The sequence below is a fragment of the Alosa alosa genome, chromosome 12 (genome assembly GCF_017589495.1).
Source record: "Alosa alosa isolate M-15738 ecotype Scorff River chromosome 12, AALO_Geno_1.1, whole genome shotgun sequence".
Classification (NCBI taxonomy): domain Eukaryota; kingdom Metazoa; phylum Chordata; class Actinopteri; order Clupeiformes; family Clupeidae; genus Alosa; species Alosa alosa.
The window spans coordinates 28878178-28900062 of NC_063200.1; the positions used below are offsets into that span (position 1 = coordinate 28878178).

Here is a 21885-nt window from a genome sequence, read left to right on the forward strand (position 1 = left end):
GCTACAAACTGCAGTAAGGAAACAACTCATATGAATACATAGTTCCGAGACACAGCACATTCGTTCCGCTAACCAGAATAAATTGACATGTAACAAATAGATTAGATGATCAGATTCAACTTTATTGTCATGGTGCGTCTAACCAGAAGTGCAAAAAAAGCAGACAAGTGTAATGTGATATACAGTAGCCTAGTATAGACAGGTGGTGGTGCATAGACAGGTCAAGAAATATAGTGCAGTGTGGACAGTAGTATACAGTATTACAGTGTAGACAGTAGTATACAGTTGATTTACAGAAGGTGGTTTAGAGCACTGGTTCCCAAAGTCTGGGTCGTGACCCATGGGTGGGTCGCAGGAGATTTTATTTGGGTCGCCTATTTGTGTAATAGGCCTAACTTATACCATTTATACCAGGAAAGCTAAGCAGTTTTCTATTAGGATCTAGTTTGTTAACTACCACAGTCACGGCCCTCTGTGTAATTCTGCATTTAGAATAACTCTGAAACTGGGGGGCGAACGCGTCTCAGAGGGGACAGCGTGGACATCTACTTGCAAAATGAAACATTTCTGTGGGGCGCCTCCTCACATTCCTTATTATTTCGGATTTAAAATGCACAACAGTGCATTACATTAGGCCACAATTTAAATGGACATTTGAAATGCTATTATTTCCTTTCGTTTTCCACCTCACGAACTTTACTAGGCTACAGTAAAGGCGCATTATCTTTGTCTATTGCTTCACCTCTCTGTGTGTTCACTGTGTGCTGAGTGTGTTTCACTAATTCACGGATTGGGATAAATGCAGAGACCAAATTTCCCTCACGGGATCAAAAGAGTATATATACTTATACTTACTTATACTTATTTATTCAGAGTTGAGAATTCATAGAAAAGTTTGAGAACCTGTGGCTTAAAATAATATTGGTGGTTGCATGTTAGATCTGAAGTGAAATGGGTCGCGATGGTCTGTTATTTTTAAAAAGTGGGTCCCCAGAAAAAAAGTTTGGGAAACACTGGTTTAGAGTAATATAAATTGAATATAAATATGTGCAGTGTATTAGCAGTTACCTTATAGGAGCAGAATAAATATGGCTATTTAATATGAACAATGTATGATGTACAGATAGATATGTGCAATGTGGTAGCAGTAACATTATAATAGTAGGAAGAATAATATAGGTATATGCAGTGTATTAACATAAGAAAACAGAATAAATATGAAAATAGATAGACAGATATGTACAGCTATGTACAGCTAGATATGTACAGCTATGTGCAGTGTGGTAACAGTACCATTGTAGTGCAGAAACAGTAACATAAGAGTAGTAAGAATGTGTGTGCAGGATGAATGAACAGTAGAATATGGCTATGTATAAGTGTAATTACAGTATGTACATTTGTAAATAAATAGAACACTATGGGTGGGATAGGGTAGTGCAGATGTCGGTGTGTGTGTGTGTGTGTGTGGTGTGGGGTGGGGGGTCCACCTCCTTGTTGTCCCTGTCAAGGTTGCCATGGTGGTGGACACATCAACAGGCACAGGCAAGGGGGGGGTGTGAACAGTCTGTGGTTGGGGTGAGAACTGTCTTTGATGATGCTGTGCGCCTTACGCAAGCATCGCTTGCCCTGGATGGCCTCAATGGAGGGGAGTGAGGAACCGGTGATGGGTTGGGCAGTTTTCACCACCCTCAGCAGTGCTTTTCGGTCGTGGTCAGAGCAGTGTTGCCATACCAAACTGTGACAAAGTTGGGGAGGATGCTCTCGATGGTGCAGCGGTAGAAGTTCACCAGGATCTGAGGAGACAGTTGGACCTTCTTTAGTGTCCTCAGAAAGAAGAGACACTGGTGAACTTGAAGCTGGTGACACACTCTACCGCAGTCCCATTTATGAGAATAGGGGTTTGTGTGCTAGCTTTAGACTTCCAGAAGTCCACAATGAGTATTTTGGTCTTCTTGGTGTTGAGCCAGGTTGTTGTCAGTGCACCATGATGTTAAGTGCTGTCCTCCCTGTAGGCCGTCTCATCGTTGTTGTTGATGAGACCAATCACTGTAGTGTCATCTGCAAACTTGACAATGGTGTTAGAGCCATGTAGCCTACAGGTGTGCTGTCGTAGGTGAAGAGGAAGTAGAGGAGAGGGCTCAGCACACATCCTATATGGTACGCCGGTGTTCAGGGTGATGGTTGAGGAGGTGTGATTAACAGACTGAGGTCTGTTGGTTAGGAAGTCCAGAATCCAGTTACAGAGGGAGGTATTGATGCACAGTTCACTTAGTTTGGTGATCTTTTTGGACGGGATGATGGTGTTGAATGCTGAACTAAAGTCAATGAACAGCATTCTCACATAGGTGTTGCTATTGACAAGGTGGGACAGGACAGATGTGCCATAGAGATGGTAGACGGTAGGTAAATTGGAAGGGGTCCAGTGAGGGTGGTAAGCAGGTTTTGAGATGGGCCAGGACCAAGCACTTCATGATGATAGGGGTGAGTGCAACTGGACGGTAAGTAATGTAAATTAGGTTAAATTCCACATGTCTTTGCACGTGTACAACTCATTCAACTTTCAACTTCATGCAGCGCTGCTCAGATCTCAGAATAAAAAAGAATAATTTTGAACTTGACCTTAGCCAGTGTTAGGGTTTAGGTATGATGTACATATTAATACACCACTTAAAAAAAATCTAAACCTTGATTCAGGCTGATTTTATATAGGCTAACACACAACATATTTCCCATCACATATCAAAACAATAAACAATTTTAATGAACAAACAATGTAATGCAGTCTCTGAAAACATTGTGTATTGACCTATAACCTATAACTGGCATGGGCTCAAGCCCGCAAAAACTCACAGGACTCTGTGCTCGCAGGAGGCTAAAACCCAGGATGCTATGTCTGCTGCCATTAATAAACTAAGTGAACAAAAAAAAAAACTATCACAGGAACGGAGAGCACTGAGCAACTCATTCCACCAACAAGGAACCACTGAGGAAAAGAGTCTTGAATTTGACCTAGCGTTTATGGCTAGTTGACACAGACGCTCATCAGAAGACCGCAGTGGGCGGTTGGGGATATATATCTTGATCATTGAATTAAGATCCAGTCAGTGTCCTATATAGCCTGGAGATTCCAGACCCTGGTAATCTAGAAAGATTAAGGGTCTGGCCACGAATAATGTAATGGCCCAACTCAAGGGGTGGCACCAAGCATGCATTTGAAAATCTCACTGCACACAATTGGATAAGAATATACGACCAATGTTTACTGACTGATTCCGGACTTCAACGCAATTAGATAACACTACGACTGTCATCTGTTTAGCTCGCCTTTGGCCCGCCTATATCAGATACACCGATGTGATTGGCTCCCCATGATACAATTGGCAAAAGTAACGTGCATCATTACTCATTACCAGAGTGTCTTGCAATTGACATTATGTCATTAAAGTAGCGTAATTCAGTAGTGTTTGAAATGATGGCTGACCAAATATTCCTATTACCATTTCAGTAGCCTGCTTGCCCCTGAGGGGAAAAAAGGCCTGCATCCAGAAATGGTAGGATATGATCCTGGGAAGGACACCAGTCGTCCAGGAAAACACGGAGAAGTGTAAGTGAACTTGAGAAAAAGAGTAAAAATAGAATAAACGATCATGGAATGTTTTAGTGTAATTCGGCAATTATTTTTCTGATCTTTTCTACAGGCTGTGCACCCCTGTCAGGCAAAAAGGCCTGCAGCCAGAGATGGCAGAACATGGTCCTGCAGGGGACACCAGCCATCCAGGACAAAACGGGGACACGTAAGTGAAAAATTGGACTAGAATCAACACATTTGTATTTCAGAATGGTTTAGGTTAATGTTTGGGCTGAGACACTTATTGTAAATGACTTAAACTCAATAATGAAGCATGTTTTATATTAGAGAGTCCTGTCTGTGATGGTGAGGAGGAACCTGTGGAGGGAAGGGAGCAGGAGATGAGCCTGGCTGAGCAAACGGAACTTCCTGTCCCTGTGGAAACGAGTGAGTTGAGAACACTGAAAAACTGGATATGGAATAAAATTGAAATTGGAATCCAATCAGTACCATGTAACTGATATGTATTTGGAATGAATGAATTTTGACTCTGAACTGGACAATGATGACTTGGAGGACAAAGTGCGAATTGAGAACACAGAGGAGGGAGATGTCAAACAAGCAGAAATTCAAGGGAAAAACTTTGTAGTAGCCACTTTGAGTCAAACAGAAATATTACAAATGAACAAAAAGAGGTTAAAGTTCTCTGGATTTAGAAATGAATAGCTATTAGGATGCCCCATAACCCAGGGTACAGCACAGTTGAATTAATACATGTCCTCTTTTACATTATGGCACAGGATATCTTGCAGAGGACGAACACCTGTCTCCATTTGTAAGACTGGATGGCAACAATGAGGCATCAGAAGACTACACCTGTGTCCATTATTATTACTACCGTTTGATTAGTTATTTTATTATTTTATTTTGGATTATTATTTCCCTTTATTTCCCTCACTGATAAATCAAATAAAGTATTTTGGCCAATAAAGATATTGCTGAATTGCACTCTTTATTCACTCAAACAAAACTATCCAAGTCCAGTATTTTCTGTAATTTAGGACTTTTATTTAACCATTTTGTAAAGCCCATGAAAAACAACTGAGAAATATTATTTTATACATTAAATATGAATCGGAAATAATGCCCGTCCCTGTGTGTGTGTGTGTGTGTGTGTGTGTGTGTGTGTGTGTGTGTGTGTGTGTGTGTGTGTGTGTGTGTTTGTGTGTGTGTGTGTGCATGTCTAAGGATGGGAAAAAAAAACCTTTTGATACAAAATACTCTAAAATACAAATTAGAGTTCTGAGTAATTAAAGCAACACCAAAGCACTTTTCCTCTGTCGCACGCACGCTATTTGTTTATCCAGCACTGGCTTTGCAAATAACATGTCCACAGACAAGGTAGAGTATGTTGCATGATTTTATGAAAGTATGATGTATTGCGACATCAGAAGCACGTCAAATTTGTAGTTTCTTATGTCATTCCATCGAACTACAGATCCGCTACCCGATCTGGCAAACTTACATAGTGCAGTTATAGCCGATAGAGGGCCACAAAGCGAATGCAGAAGTGCCGTTCACCCTGTTACGAGTTGATGAACCACTGAAACCATTATTTTAAGGTACAAAAAAGTCTTTGGTGTCGTTTTAAGTAATTTCATAAAAATCCAAAAAATGCATTTTCAAGGTGAAATGACTTGCAAATGATAAAGAATGTGACAGCACATTTGGGCATTGAGCCAACATACATTCTCTGGCTTCCAAGCTGCTAAAATTAAATTTAAATCTGTCAGCCACTGCTTAATCATCATCACCAGGCCTTCTCGTCCAACATCAGTGTGTGACCTCATGAATGAGCCTTTATCCTATTTGGGAGCAAGTGGGTGCAGACCCAGCAATCACTCTGTATGCAAGCATTAGTGACTTGAATTTGGAGCTCAATGTGGGATCCATCAGGACCAAAACCTCACAGTACAAACTCCAAGTCAGTTTCTTCCCAACTGCAGTTGGCCTCACCAACTATTTGCCTCACTATTTGGGTGTTAATACTCCACAAGTGTTCAGTGTTTTAAGTGTTTCCTGCAGGAAACAAGAAAGTTGTGTTTATCTGGGGGGAGGGGGGGGGTATCCATATCCAAATTATTCATATCAGTCTTATATGTTGCTTTTGGTTTGAGCTTTCCTGTTGTTTTGAAGTGTCTGTCATACATGTTATTTTATTGTCTAATTATGCCTAATAGGTATCCCAACTTAGTTATGGTGGGATGTGTTAAAGTGGCTCGGGGCAGGGATGGATTACTAGGCCCAAGGGCTCAGGGGGCCCTGAAGCTCAAGCCTCTGTGTAAAGTCACTACTAAGTTCTCCACCCCTGATATCTGAATAGGGACCCTCAGTGAAAAAACACAAGTTATGTTATGTGATATGGGGGACAGCCATGGTTAGCGCTTCGGACTTGTAACCAGAGGGTTGCCGGTTCGAACTCCGACTAGTAGGCTCAGCTGAAGTGCCCTTGAGCAAGGCACCTAACCCCTCACTGCTCCCCCTGAGCGCCGCTGTTGTTGCAGGCAGCTCACTGCGCCGGGATTAGTGTGTGCTTCACCTCACTGTGTGTTCACTGTGTGCTGAGTGTGTTTCACTAATTCACGGATTGGGATAAATGCAGAGACCAAATTTCCCTCACGGGATCAAAAGAGTATATACTTACTTACTTACTTACTTACTTAATAGGGCCCCTCATATACTATGGGTTATGTTATTCACCCCTGATATCTGAATGGGGCCCTTCGGTCAAATAAATGGCTCATAATCGGTCCACACCAACAATAAATGAATTGTACGTTATAAAGAAACTTTTCCATTATATAAGTTGTTTTTTACATAAATCAGAGATTATACATAGCATAGCATTATACATAGAATTTTTTTGCTGTGCCCGCACTCTATGATTTTACAAAATCTCACTTCAATGAAGATGACTGAATGAAGAATTTTTCGATATCTGTGGGTGCCTGCATCAAGGGCTTGTGGTTTGTCTGGCTATGTTGCTGATCGATTATAAATTAACAAATTTGTTGGTATTTGTTGGTAGAGAACCAGCATGAGTGTGGAGGGGGATGGGTCTGGGATGCCAGACACCACTGTTGAGCCTTCTGGAGGTGTTGTGGATCTTATTCAACGAAACTCCGATGAAAAAAGGTACCTGCTCAATAACCCCAGTTTAAATGCGCACAAAGACTACTCTTTCAGTGATTTTATTAGGAAGTGTCAGTGTTGGTGAGACTCCGTGCCTGTGTACATTCCTCTCTTTGAGAGTTGGTCTGTGAATATGAATGCAATGTAATTGTATGACCATTAGTAACTGTGCAGGCCTGTATGTAAGTGTGTATGTGTGTGTGTGTGTGTCTGCTTGATAACCCCAGTGATGCTCATGAAAGCTCTCTCTTTAGGTGATTTTATTCGGAAATATAATTTATTTCTTTGTGTATAGGTGGCAGCATCATGTGCCATGTGTGATGTGAAACAATGAATTCAAGTCAGAAATAACTTAATAATAAAATAATTGAATTTTATTAAATTATAGAAATTTAAAAATTAAATCATGACAATAAATATACTTTTTAGTTAATAAAACAAAAATAAGAATTCTTCTTTTGTTTCAGTCGAGCATCAAACACTCATCAAACTTCCCCCCTTCGTCCAGTCCGGTCTCCCACCAGGTGTCCTCCCTCGGCCACGGCTCATGTGGCAGGTGCTTACGGTTGGCCAGCACACTGCAGTCCATGGCACTGCGTGTGATCTTGGCAGCCTTGTCCCTCTTCCGCTTGGCCTCGCGCTTCATGGCCTCTCTCTCGGTGCGGTTCTCGGTGGTGATGGTCTCGGAGAACTCCCGGCAGTGGAAGCGCAGGGGTGCAGCGGGGGGTGGCCGGTTGATGAGGGTGACGGGGAACATGCCAGGGTACTCGGGCTTCAGGTAGACAATCTTCTCTCCTGCCATGGGCGTGGTTCTTGAAGAAGTGGGGCACCTTGTAGGGGTGTAGTTGGCGGGCAGGTGTTGGTGGTCTCTGGCCCCTTCTCTCTGGTACGGGTGCGGAAGGCCTGCTTTGACCGGGAGCTGGGTGGTGTCGCTGGTCAGCGTTAGAGCGCGCAGGTGCATGATCCGGCACGTTGCTTGGTTTTGGCCAGTCCTGAGACTTCTTGGCAGCCTCCTTTGGAGTTGGTTTTAGGTGCTTGAGTTTCTGAAGCTCGTCTCTGAGCCTAGAGAAGACTTGTGCACAGCGCTTCAACTGCTCTCCAAGATTGCTTATGGGTTGCAGACCATTGGGCATCTCGTCGGCCTTCTTGTTCGTGGACTTTTTGGAGGAGTCCTTGTGCTGACCCTTTGCCTCATCTTCAGGCACCTTTGAGCTGCCTGCTTTCCTGTCGGTGTCTGGCCCCTCCTTCTCTCCATCACCAGACTTGGTTGTTTTCTCGATCAGGCTTGTCGCCTTCTTGTGCCGTTTCTCCTTCCTCTCTTTCTCACCCTTGCCATGCTTGCGTTTTCTCTTCTTGTCTTTGCGCCTGTCAGCATTCTCTGGGACGCTGTTGCTTGGTTTCTTGGGCAGTTTGGCTTCTGCCTTGCCCACCTCAACCGGAGCAGTCTTCAGTACCTGTTGGGAGGCATTTGTGTCTGCAGGATTGGCCTCAGCGTCCTCCATGGCACCATGCAGCTGCTGTATCTTGGTGTCACCCTGACTTTTGGGCTTGACCACCAGGCTGTCCTTTGAACCGCTGGTGCCTGGTTGCTGGGGTTCAATCTTGACGTTTGGCTGGCCAGCCTGTGCCTGTTTGGCCTCTGCAACTGCTGTGGATGAGCTTTCCTCTGGCTTTAGTGACTCAGTAGTCACACCTCTTGGGGCACACACGGCCACTTCAGTGGGAGCCTGGCTCTCCTGCTGGCTCTCCTGGGCTGGAAGCTTTGCCATTGGGGTTGGTCTCATCAGTCCAGTGGTGCTCAGTCCAGCAGCCAGCTCCTCAATTGATGGCAGCTGTGGCATGCTGATGAGCTGAGCAAGTTCGCTTGATGCTGGCACTGGATTGAAGGGCACAGTGGTGCCTTGCTGTAAGCCAGTGGAATCCATCGGCGTCAAGGGTGTTTGTAGATATGGATCAGAGGGCATAGAGGTGCCATGAGGTAGGCCTCCGTTGTCCACCAACATGAAGGGTGCCTGCAACTGTAGGTCGAAAGGCACAGCAGTACCACGCTGCTGCCTGTTGGCATCCACATACATGATGGGGGCTTGGACGTGTGGACCATAGGGCACAGGGACACTATACTGTGGGCCTGCACCACCCATAGCCACAAGGGGCGCTTGCAGCTGTGGATGGAAGGTCACAGAAATGCCACGCTGTTGACCACTAGGATCCACAAACATCACAGGGCCTTGTGGCAAGGGATCGAAGGCTACAGATCCATCCTGGAGGGGTATCCCTTGGTATCCCTGAGAAGGGTTAGGGTAGAAGACTGGGATCTCGGTGACAGGCAGGAACTGCGGCAGAGCAGTGGGGTTGCCGAACAGCCCATGGTTTTGCTGGGGCTGATATCCATACTCTGGCCAAATCACTGGCTGATTGATGACTCCAGAGCCAGGAGTAGGGGCTATTAGGGGACAAATGGTACATGTGATGAGGATTCAAAATTATATTCAATAAACTATTGTGGTGAACAAAAATAATGTCAACATTATTTAGATATTTTTTATGTAGAAAAAAAGAACCAACACTTACCCACACCTTGGAAATAGATGCCTCCTGCCTGATTGGTAAGGATGTGCTGTACACCTAAAAGAAGGAAAAATAGATTAATTCATTGACTGAATCACATGGTATTTCACCAAAAAATGAAATAATTTAAGACCTAAAATACCTTGATCTTGGTGAAAGCCATCTTGAGTATAGTTGGAGTAATTATATTGAAAATTCATGGTAATCTCACATTACAAATCACAGTGTATCTCTCAGCAAGTGACATCTGTGTTAAAGATTGCCTTGTGAATGAATGAGAGAATTTTTCAAACATGAACATTCTACTTTGCATAGAATTTAGAATTTAGAATTCAGAATGTTCAGAGCTTGAAAGAGGCCTAGCTGTTGCCATAGTTACGGGCTGTGGCTATTCCCTTTTTGATGTTGAAAAACCAACTGAAAACTTTAAAACAGGCCCTAAACTCCACTGTATATGGTCAGTTTTTGTATTGTATTTAAATAGAACATGTAGGCTAGTATATCAAGCATATAATAATAATAATAATAATAATAATAATAATAATAATAATAGGCCTAATAATAGGCGTCATTGCACAATACTGCACCCAAACTGATTTAATGTTTTCTTGACTGTGTCTGAGGAAGGGCTTGGGCCAGAGACATTACATGTGCTGGTAAAAACTCATGATGTGATGATCAAGACTCTTTTCCTCATTGGGATGAGTTACTTAGTGTTCTGCAGGGTTGTGATAGTTTTGGGACTTTCCAAGTGTTAAAATATTCACCTGTTCATCTTGGATGTCATTAGTTAATTATCTTGCGAGTTAGGGGAGCGTGGGGCACAAAGTAACACTTTTTGGTTATAGCTAAATAATTCTAAAATCATTTGAGTGATTAACTGACCAATAGCATGCCTCGATCAACCCCTGCAACTAGGGAAAAAGTCTGTGTTACATTTAACCCCGCGTTACTTTGTGCTCCCGCGCTCCCCTATGGTTTATATATCTATGGTTTTGCATAGGCTAGCCTACCTAAACCAGTGGAAAGTCTCATATTACAGAGGTGGGCCCAAATACAATCAAAAAACTATTTTGTTACAAACTACAAATACTGGCTGATGAAATGTAACAAAAAAAATACTGATGTGAAAAATATGTTTCATTAAAAAACAAGCAATTAGTAGCCTAAATTGAAAATACAAAAATACCCACACTATAACCAACCATTAAAAGAAACTACAAGGCATATTGAAAACGTATCCACAAGAGACAAGAAAATTTCTATTTTCTGATTGGCTGGCAGGGGGCTGTTCATTCTGTACATTGGGGCTCCTATGAAGTAGATCTGGTAAAAAAATGTAATCACCGTAATCAATCAATGTAAACAATGATTGAACTGACAACAAGCAGGCTTCGCAACAGTGGAATCAACTGCAACTCTAACCAGAAGTGCAAAAAAGCAGAAAAGTGCAATGTGATAAAGTATACACAGGTGGTGCATACAGGACAAGATATATAGTGCAGTGTAGACAGTATATACAGTTAGAAGGTGGTTTACAGTAATATAAATCAAATATAAATATATGCAGTGTAGTAGCAGTAACATTATAAGAGTGGTAAGAATAACATAGATATATGCAGTGTATTAACGGGCCGGGGGTGGGGGGGTGTTGACAGCCGCAGGGAAGAAGCTTGGGGGAGAAGAGATGCTGGTGAGCCTTCTTGATCAGGGTATGGGTCCAAGAGAGGTCCTCAGATATATGGACACCCAGAAACTTGAAGCTGGTGACAGGCTCTGCATCAGTCCCGTTGATGTGCTAGCTTTAGACTTCCTGAAGTCCACAATGAGCTCTTTGGTCTTCTTGGTGTTGAGAGCCAGGCTGGTGTCAGTGCACCACGATGTTAGGTGCTGGACCTCCTCCCTGTAGGCCATCTTATCGTTGTTGCGTGTCGTCTGCAAACTTCACAATGGTGTTAGGGGCATGTACAGGTGTGCAGTTGTAAGTGAAGAGGGATCCCTGTGATACGCCGGTGTTCAGGGTGATGGTTGAGGAGGTGTGGTTATCAGACTGAGGTCTGTTGGTTAGGAAGTCCAGAATCCAGTTACAGAGGGAGGTATTGATGCCCAGTTCACTGAGTTTGGTGATCAGTTTGGAGGGGATGATGGTGTTGAATGCTGAACTAAAAACAGCATTCTCAGTGTTTCTATAAGGTGGGACAGGGCAGAGTCATGTGCTGTAGAGATAGCATCCTCTGTGCTCCTGTTCTGATGGTAGCCAAATTGGAAGGGGTCCAGTGAGGGCGGTAAGCAGGTTTTGAGGTTGGCCAGGACCAGCCTTTCGAAGCCCTTCATGATGATGGGGGTAAGTGCAACTGGACGGAAGTCATTGAGGCTTGTTGCATGTTGTGTTGGTACTGGCACGATGGAGGTGATTTTAAAGCACGCGGGGACAACTGCCTGGGCTAATGACAGATTAAATATCTCAGTCCAAACCTCAGTCAGCTGCACTGCACAGGTCCTGAGGATGCGTCCGGGGCTACCATCAGGACCAGCAGCCTTACGTGCATTAGTCCTGCTCAGTGCCGTACATACATCGGTGGTGGAGTATTGGGTCCATGGTGGCAAATAGTTGAAAAGGTGATAAAGTTTGACCTGTCTTTACATTACAGCTCTTTCAAAGCACTTAAATCATAACTGAGGTCAGCGCTATTGGATAAACTCATAACTGGTGTGGGATGGTAGAAGTCCACATTGTATTCATTGAAAAAAGAATGTAATAATTATTTTCCCCACTAGATGGAAGTGTTTATTTGTGTTAAATTGAAGCGGCAACAGGTTATTTACATAGGTGTTATTCTGCTGCTTATAATACAGGTGCGTGTGTTCGTGTGTGGTGGTGGTGGTGGGGGGGGGTTGTTGTCATAATTTGCAGGCTAGACAGATGCAAATCGACAGCATGTTAGACGAGAACCATGCAGTGAAAAACATAAAAAGTCAGCTGGCACATTATTTCCATCAATGCCATGATTCCATCCAAATCAATACTATCTCTCAGTCTCCCTATAACAGTCCATCTTCCTCCCTCCCTCCCTCGTACCATGGTGTGCTCGCTCCCGCCTGTGCAGCTGTCATCGTCGTAGACCGAGAGCGCGTCTGCGCGACACAACCGTGCACCCTGCAGCGTCCCGTGTGTGTGTGTTACAGACACCAGCTATTCGTGTGTGTCTATGTGAAGGCAGAGCTTCGGCTTCTGCCCACTTTGCGGAAGATACAATGAGGTGGTGAAGTCGTGAAAACAGCCAGCGATTATTGCACTCCCATAGGCCATATAACGACGTACAGGAAGAAGAGACAGAACAAGAGAGGGGGAAAACGCGCTTGTTTTAGAGATACACACCCACTCGCATACCACACGGAGAGACTCGAGGGGAACAGAGAGATTTCCCGCTGCCGTGTTTAGCTGCTGGTTTGACAACGCTGTCTGAATCGTGGATTATCACGAGGGGTCCGTTCTGGAACCATGAGCTGGGGTACCGAGCTATGGGTAAGTGCCGTGTCGTTTTTCGTTATTCTCTGTGTTAGTGCTGTTTCTGTGGTATTACCAGCGCCGTGATGTGATTGCGCTCAGGCAATTCTCAACGGCCGCTGTGGGTTGCTTTGCAAAGAAGGGGTGGAAGGAGATTACCAGGCTACGACACCACCACCAGCTCTATCGGTTCCTGAATTAATTCCGCTATGCCTGGAGTGCATGCGGCACGTCGGACCTGCAGTTGTTTTCTCTCCATTTGGCACCTAACGTTCTTGTTGTAGCATATTACAGTTACACAAATATTGTTCCGCAGATCCACCTCAGATGATCTTCAACAATATTTAACGACCATAGCCTACTCCAGTTAAGTTAGAACAGACTGCTTTGTTAATTAGGCTAACGTTACGTTACATTGCTGTAGCTACATCCATTATATCGCATGTGTTATAACGTAGCCTGCGCTACGGATACAGACCCTCCCTCAGTATGTCCTTTGAACAATTTAACAACAACGAATATCTTGTCCTTATGGCGTTCTCTGCGGAACATCTGTGTATTGTTTGCAAAATAGCGTCTGGTGGCTGCTATTGCATGAGTTCTTCTCCGAACAGTGAGCTGACACTAGCTACGAAACGCCTGCACGCTAATCCACCAGATCAATCGGATGCAATTTCGAGATTGCCTCGGAGCTAGAGCATATGCCGCAGGTTTCAGGCGTTCTAAGCTAAATGGAGACGGTGCCGATCATGAATAGGCCTACAGTGCCCATGTGTCAGGCATAACCTGAGGGTTGCACAAACACGGAATATATATATATATATATCATATATATATGATAACCTGCTCTCTAACTATTGCCTGCAACCCTGCGACATAGGACATTTCCTGCAACCCTGCGACTAGAGACATCCAGCGATAAACGGTAGGCTACAGATATTCAATCAGGGCTGTGGAATCAAAGCATAATTGCTATCAGTTTCTGCAATTGTAGGGCACATGACATTGTGTTCCACCTTGACGTCTGTAACCCTAGCACAACACCAACAGTGTACAGCAAGTACAGGGATGGTAGGGTGGGAGTTGCTTAAGAGAAGAGTTGCTGTGTGGAGGTAGATGGATTTCCTCAGGGGAATGATTCTGAGGTGCAGGGAGAGGGACTGGTATTGACTGTTGCCATTAGTAAATGTATAGCTTTGATTGGCTGGTGGTGGATTGAGGAGGGTGCATGCTGGTCTGTGATTGGTCGGTATTGATGGTGGTTTTGTGTTTTCTGATCTAGGAATGGTAGAACAGTAAACAGACACAGAAGGGACAGGCACATAACAAGCATACAAGTGCAAAAAAAACACACACACACACACACACACACACACGCACACACATACAGAGTGTGGGATGGATATCCCGGTGTGTTTATTTTCAGGGTGAGAGGGGAAGCCTGTCCAATGCGTCACTTCCACCAGGCTCTCCATCTCGCAGCTAGACCAGCAGTGGCCACTGGCACTGACCCAGCCCAGCCCAGCCCTACCCGGCCCAATCGGCCTAGAGGCAACCACACAAGTGCATTATGATGACTTGTTACCAGAGCTGGAATAGAGAACAAAAGATGGAATAGAGAACAGGGAATAGAGAGAATATGCTAGAAAAAAGAAGAGAAGAGAATTGTGAGGGAAATGTGGTAAGTGAGGACAATGAAGTAAAGAAAATGAAACAGACTGGGAGAGGAATAAAGATAGAGAGACAGCAGTGAGGTGAAAGAAAAAGTAAAAAAAAAAAATGAAATGAGAAAAACAAATTCAGGTCGGAAGAGGAGATGAGGAGACGTTAGGGATAAGAGAGGAGAGGGAAAAAAAAGGTTTAGGGCATCAGACATTCCACAGCGCTGACGCCATATTTCACCCACACAACTGTGTGAAAACAGCACAGTCACTGAACACACACACACACACACACACACACACACACATTTATGCAGACCTCCCCACATAATGCAAAGTAGCGCACTCCATCATGAAGATGCCATGTATGACAGAGTTCTACAGTTCATGTCTACTTCCCTCCCTGTTTCAAGGCAGAATGAAAAAGGAGATATGTTGACCATTCCAACATTCAATTGGAAAACCTGTTTGAATGAAAATGTGTCAGTAGTTCATGTTTCTTGATCAGGTGTGTTTTATGTAAAACATAATTTGTAGGGAATGATTATAAAAACATGATAAGGCTTTGTGTTCTTTGAATGTTGTGTGTGTTCTGGGAATGTTTCTGTGTGTGTGTGTGTGTGTGTGTGTGTGTGATCAGGTGTCTTCAGTTCTCTTTTCAGAAATTCTAGTACCTGTAATTTTGCTTGGTTACCTTTCTCCTCATATAGATATTTCTTCCTTCCATAATGAATTTCTTAGATTTGTTTACTATTTATATTTATATTTATGGGGGTGCTTTGTTTAATCAACTGGGACCTGACTACTAAATTTTGCTTCTGCATGAAAATGTAGAAATGCCATTAAAGCTTCTTGAATCTTGAATCTGGAATCATATTGTTTGTGGTTTGTTTAAGATGTGAAATGGCTTCACACAATTTCTGCTCACAGAGGGTCGCTTTTACTTTCTACTAGGATGTTCCTCTGTCTAAATTGCGGAACTCTTTGTATTCCCGGAGGGTGCTTCAGTAGGTGGTAGTTGTGGTTACATTCAGAGCAGCTTACTGAAGTTTTTCATGGTGACTGGAGTACTTTCCCTTTCATTGAGGTCAGTGTAGAGACTCATTATCATACATATGTATTTCCCCTTTGTTGTGTTGGGTTCTGGTGTATCTCACTTTGATCATACAGCTATAGGAGAAAATAGGACTTGCATATGTTTTTGTCTTGTGTCTAGTGTGTGTGTGTGTGTGTGTGTGTGTGTGTGTGTGTGTGTGTGTGTGTGTGTGTGTGTGTGTGTGTGTGTGTGTGTGTGTGTGTGTGTGTGTTATCATGAGAGTGTATGTTATTGTGGGTTGGATTACTGGTCTGGCAAAGGGACCTGTACAAAGGCTCAAACATTCTTGAGGTGTTATTCACTCAGCCAAAGAGGATATAGACACACACAACACACAGGACACACATGCACCCACTCACTCATTCATTCAGACCCCCAGTTTAAGTATGGTCCTTACTGTGTCACCATGCGCGTTGAAGTGTCCCTCTCTGACTCACATGCACGTGTGTGTGCTCTCTCTCTCTCTCGCTTTGTCTTTCTCTGACACACACAATTTAGCCACCTCTGGTTGGGAAAAATGCAGATTGCAGCTCACAGAGCCAACTTTTATGACACTTTAATAAGCACCTGCTACGACACACACACACACACACACACACACACACACACACACACACACACACTCTCCCCTCCGCCATTTTCAACAAGTGAATCACAGGGTGCATGTATCTGAGCGCCGCTTGAATCACAGAAGCTTAACCAGGTGGGGGGCTCTTGTCAGAACGCTGCGTTCCCGGCAGGAGTCATTCAGATGGATGGGCTCACCGCGGGAGTCGCTCCAGAGTGTTGAGTGAGTCACACTGCGAATCATCTGGACGTTTTGAGTCAGAGCTGGAGGCTGACAGGAAAGGCGTGACCCGAGCACTGCCGCCGACCACTGCCTCTGATCGCAATTCTCCCAGATCGTTACAGAGGCTCTAAACTGCGGGAATGATCGGACTCTCTCTCTCTCTCTTCTCTCTTTCTCTGCTCTCTTTCTTTCTTTCCTTCTTCTTTCTTACTCTGTCTCTTTGCCCTTGTGTTTGTCCTTTGCTGATCTGCACTGGGTGCCCTATATTCAACTCCCAGGAGGAGAAAAGAGATGATGTGTGTGTGTGTGTGTGTGTGTGTGTGTGTGTGTGTGTGTGTGTGTGTGTGTGCCTACATATGCACGTCAGCAGGTCTGGAGGTGGTTAAAACATTTTTTTTTCTCTTTTCCTCCCTAAAGAGTGTCTCGGTGGGGATATTATTCCTTTTCTGTCACAGATACGCACACACACAGACACACACACACTCAGACACACACACACACTTGAACCCCTGAGCCCTCCAGTGTCATTTTCTGCCTGGAACTGCTGAAGACTTGTAATCAGCTACTCAGGTACAGGGAGAGAGAGAGAGAGAGAGAGAGAGAGAGAGAGAGAGAGAGAGAGAGAGAGAGAGAGGGAAGGAGGAAGTGAGGGAAGGAGGGAGAGAGGGAGGCAAGAAGCAAACTGCCTTTTATGTCGGTCGACACATTCTGGGAATCAGAAGTTGTCTTCCTGCCAGACTTCGCCAGCCCACTCTGGGTGTCTGTGTGGGGCTGTGCATCTGCTTCCAACCTGCTCTTTACACGACTCAAACAACAGAGGGTTTCTCAAGTGTTTTTTCTCTCTCTTTCTTTCTCTCTCTCTTTCTCTTTCTTTTTTTTCTTGCTCTCTCTCTCTCTCTCTCTCTCTCTCTCTCTCTGTGTGTGTGTGTATGTGTGTGTGTAAAGTACCTGTATTATCCATCAATGAACACTTTTACAATTGCACCCTGCACTCAGTTTCAACAAACAGATACACATGCACAGTGCACACACACATTCACACATATATGTACACGAATAGCAGGGGGAATAAACCACGCTTCCCTTTTTGGCCTTTTCATTGCAGTATTCCTTTAAAAACCATCAAACAAGTTTTTAACCTTGTGAAAATGTGCGTATGATGTACCTGGGGGGCCGGGACAAGTCTTCATAAAAGACACAACTGATCTAGCTAACGTGGCTAGTAGTAGGTGGACCGTGTGTGGAGAGGGGGCGGGGCCAGATAGGTCTGAATTGACAGATCTGAATGTACACTTCTGAGGAACAGTTACGAAATGAAGGGGTGTAAGAACCTGCGGGAGTCTGTCTTAATAAAAGTATTAAAAAGTAATATTTCACCATTTCCAGCCTTGCCGGCTCTGCCTTATCTGGCACCCCATGTATCTCTGTCTGTATCTTTAGCGTGCTCTTCCTATAAATGTTTCAGGAAGGAAGTAGCTCTACGGGAAGTGATGTCACCGTGGTTCTTTCTCTCTGAAGTGTCATTACATGGAACCTCTGCCACCTCTTCATATGTTCAGTATCTCTCCAGATGTAAAAATACACACACACGCGCACACGTTTTGTTTTTCCCCAAGAGGCATCTTAAGTGTTTGCAAGTGTTTTGTAGCAATGACCTTGCGTGTTACCCTGTGATGATGAGGGTTAAACAAAAAAGTTGTTAAAGTTCCACACTAAGTTGAGTTGGGGTGGGTTTTGGAACTCCAGCATGTATGATTGAAAACACACACACACACACACACACACACACACACACACACACACTCGTTGGGTCTCTCAATGTATCAACAGGGGCTGAGCTGTTCATTTTAAGTGTCTGTAGGCCCAGTGGAAGAGACAAGACATTTGAGGCGGACATGAAAGGATGCAGGATTAAATAAAGGTTTTATTTAATGTGCTACAAATTATCACATACATCTTCAGTCTTATCGGTTTATTTATATCTTGCTTTTTGACAGGAAATGTGGTCAGTTCTTAGCGTGTGTGTTTCCGTGTGCTTGTATTTTTAAATATTAAACAACTGTGTGTGTGTGTCTAGAGTACTTGTGGTGTGCTCTGGAATGGAACCTCTTGGTTAAATGAATGGTTTGGGTTGTTTTTTAAGCAGGCATGTAAAGCATGCAAAGGTGAGGAATGTTTTTTGGGATGAGAGAGAGAGAGAGAATCAGAGTGTTTTTTTTTAATCACACACTGATGCACGTACACACACACACACACACTGTTCCGGGATATGTGAGACTATTTATTGTAGCAGCACCCACATTACATACACTAGTTGAGATCTTACTGCAGTGTATATTAATATTGAATAGCAGTCTATGTTCTGGATTAGTACAGACAACCTGATAGCTAGACTCACTGAATGCAGCGGCCTATTTTAACACACACACACACACACACACACACACACACACCCACACACACAGACAAACACACACAGAAATTATTGATCAGTCTGCATCAGAGAGCTGACTAAATCGATCTAACCTACATCTCTGTCCCAATGCTCACTTTCAAATGCAAGTTAATAGAATGACATCATAGTCGAAGTTAGTCCAACAACTCTGTTGTCTGCTCTAAAACAGTTTGGCAGTTACAAACAAGTTGTTACGCCATGAACATTAGTTTATACCCTCACTTAAATGTGAATATGAGTATGTGCAATAGTCACTCAGAGTCACATCCTCGGTTGTGTTATATGTTGTAAGACCCTGTTCACTTACTTTCAGGTGAAGCGCTATTCACTGGTGACGTTATCCAGTTATGTTAAAGCTACTGCCTCAGTGCTGTGCCTTCCTGGTGTTCAGTCTGTCTGTCCGTTTGTTTGTTTGTTTCTTGGTTGTATTGTTGTGAGCATGTGCGACTCTCAGCTGGATTTTCTGGGTAAGTACCAGGCTCTAAGGGTTATGTAACAGCAATGTAAAATATGCCAATTGTTCTTTAATTGCGTAAGTAAACAGTTTGGAAAACAATAAAAAAAAACAAGCAGCTTCTGTTTGTTAGTTTTGTCTAGAAGGCATGTTGTAATGATGGTATCTGCACATTAAGTTTTGTGGGTAGTGTGTATGTAGGGGTGTGTGTGTGTGTGTGTGTGCTTCAAGGCCCCCTCTCTCTGTCAATCTCCCCCCCCTCTCCCTCTCTCTCCCTCTCTCTCTCTCTCTCTCTCTCTCTCAGAGACTCTTTACACAAATGCTTCCATTCAAAGAGGAAGTCAAGTGTGGCGAAACATGTGATTGTTTCTCAGTGGGATGAGGGTCAGAGAGGGAGAGAGAGAAAGAGAAGAAAAAGAATGAAAGAGAGGGAAGAAAACAAGTGGGTTTGAGGGAAAGGAACAATAGAATCATTCGTGAGTGGCAGAAAAGAGAAAAAGAAAAGAGACAGAAAGAGAGCAAAAGAAAGAAAGAGAGCAAAGATTGACAGAGAAGGGCAGGAAGGGATAAAACTAGAGAGGAACGAGTGAGAGAGCATGCGTGGAAGAGGTAGTAGTGGGTGAGAAACAAAGGAAGAGAGGATGAGGGAGAATGAGAGAGAGAGAGAGAGGGAGAGATGGAGGGATGGACAGACAGAGCTAATGAAGCATGCTAAGAGGTTATTGGAGTGCTGTGAACTCTCACTGAGTAGGAGGGCATGAAGCCCCCGTGAGGCTCCTCGTTCCCATGTGCTCACCATGGCCACAGCATGGAGGAGGACTCAGGACAGGCAGTGGGGCAGCCAGAAGTGCTGCTGCCACCTCTGTGTGAGTGACCAGAGGGAATGGATACACCAGTGGGGTGTTGGAAGGGAGGGAGGTCACACTGGCATGTCTGGAACAAAGGGTACAATTAAGTGTAGATACATGGGAAGATATGGTGAGCTTATTTCTGTGATATCGCCTGTAGGCAGTTAATGATGAGTGGCAAGTAGTTGTAGGGCTTTTTACTACTCAAGATGTGTGTGTGTGTGTGTGTGTGTGTGTGTGTGTGTTACACAAAAGAGAGTTTAGGAAAATGTGGCAATGAACTTCTGATATGTAGCATCCCTTTACGTAGCCAGGCACTGCTGTCCCAAAACGAAATAAATAATGCCCCCATTCTATTTCAGTGGTGCTCTATTGTTGCTACAGACCACAAAACAAGCCCACAGCCCAGACACTGGGGGTTGAGGGAAACTTTCGTCCTGAGTGGACAACAGAACGCCTACGAATTCCATTTTTGTTATCACTCTTGCTTTGGCCATGTTATTCATTTCTCATTTCATTGCCATAAATGACTTGCCATGAAGACCCTGTTTAATCATCCTGATGGTTCTGATTTAATGATAAGAGCTGCTTGCCCTCCCATCAGAAATGCCTGTATCACAGTGGGTTTTACTCCTGTAAGTAGCGTACAGTGGTACATGTTACATGTTAAGTTCAGGTGACAGAAAAGAAACAGGGCTATATAAAATTATAGGTTATTAAGATACAGGTGACACCAGATAATTAGTATTACTGTGGAGTGGTTCAATAATGTCACAGCAAAAAATGCCCTGAAGCTAAACTAACATTTACTGTACAGCTGGGTATCGTTCAAATGTTATCGATTCCAATTCCGGTTCCAATTTTGCTTATTGATTCTGGTTCGATCGATTCCTCATTTTGATTCCAAAATGTGAAAAAAATGTTTCAGGAGTAGTCTGCTCTAAGCCTTCACTGAACATTCAATAAGATCATATTTATTTACCTTGATCCATAGACAAATGCATTGAAATACTAAGGTCATGTATACAGATCAATGTACAGTAGAGCAGCTAATTAAAGGAACTGGGAGAGTTTTGAGAGTTTCAAAATAGGTGACAAACTTGTCCATATGTACTTGTCCTTGTTTGCAATGATAAAGGCGCTGTTGTGTCTATTAATTGATAGGTAGAACCAAAATAAATGTAAAGAAATAATTTTTAAATTTCGGTTTTGTTTCTGCTTATCTGTCGAGGTTCCATTTTTTAATTGATTTTTCAAAATGCAATCAGGAGTTGTGTGGGTCAGAATCCTGGTTAGAGGACAATGTGATGTGATGTACATAAAAGACAGAAGTGACACTTCTCAACACCTTGCAGTAGTCTGTTTCATATCTGTAGGTGTGTGTGTGTGTGTGTGTGTGTGTGTGTGTGTGTTTGTGTGTGAGTGTGATGGGGGAGGGCTGGCTGAGACCTGGGTTTAAAGAACAGGTTGGACAGTAGACTCCTGTCAGTGTCTCATACCTGTGGGTGCTCTTGTCACGTCGGGTCACGTCTGTGCCTGCCGCAATGGAAACAGGGAAGGTGATGCTTAAGGTCCAAGAACTAAGGGTGAGTCCAGGTGTGTGTGTGTGTGTGTGTGTGTGTGTGTGTGTCTTTGTGTGAAAGGTCCAGCCACTTAACAGCAGACAAGAGCACTTCAGTTTGTTAGGCAATTAAGCAAAGTGCTTTGCTAGGTGTTTGTTTGTTTGTTTGTGTGTGTGTGTGTGT

The 21885-nt window shown here is 43.7% G+C and overlaps 1 protein-coding gene across 1 annotated transcript; it reads right to left on the reverse strand.

Moving 5' to 3' along the window:
• Positions 1-7258: 7258 nt before the first annotated feature.
• On the reverse strand, positions 7259-9580 carry LOC125305000 (protein piccolo-like). Its single transcript, XM_048259582.1, has 3 exons — positions 9471-9580; positions 9332-9385; positions 7259-9203 (listed from the first exon to the last, which is right to left on the reverse strand). Exons 1-3 carry the CDS (start codon positions 9526-9528, stop codon positions 7321-7323), a joined length of 1995 nt encoding a protein of 664 aa, XP_048115539.1. The 5' UTR covers positions 9529-9580; the 3' UTR covers positions 7259-7320.
• Between the last annotated feature and the right edge of the window lie 12305 nt (positions 9581-21885).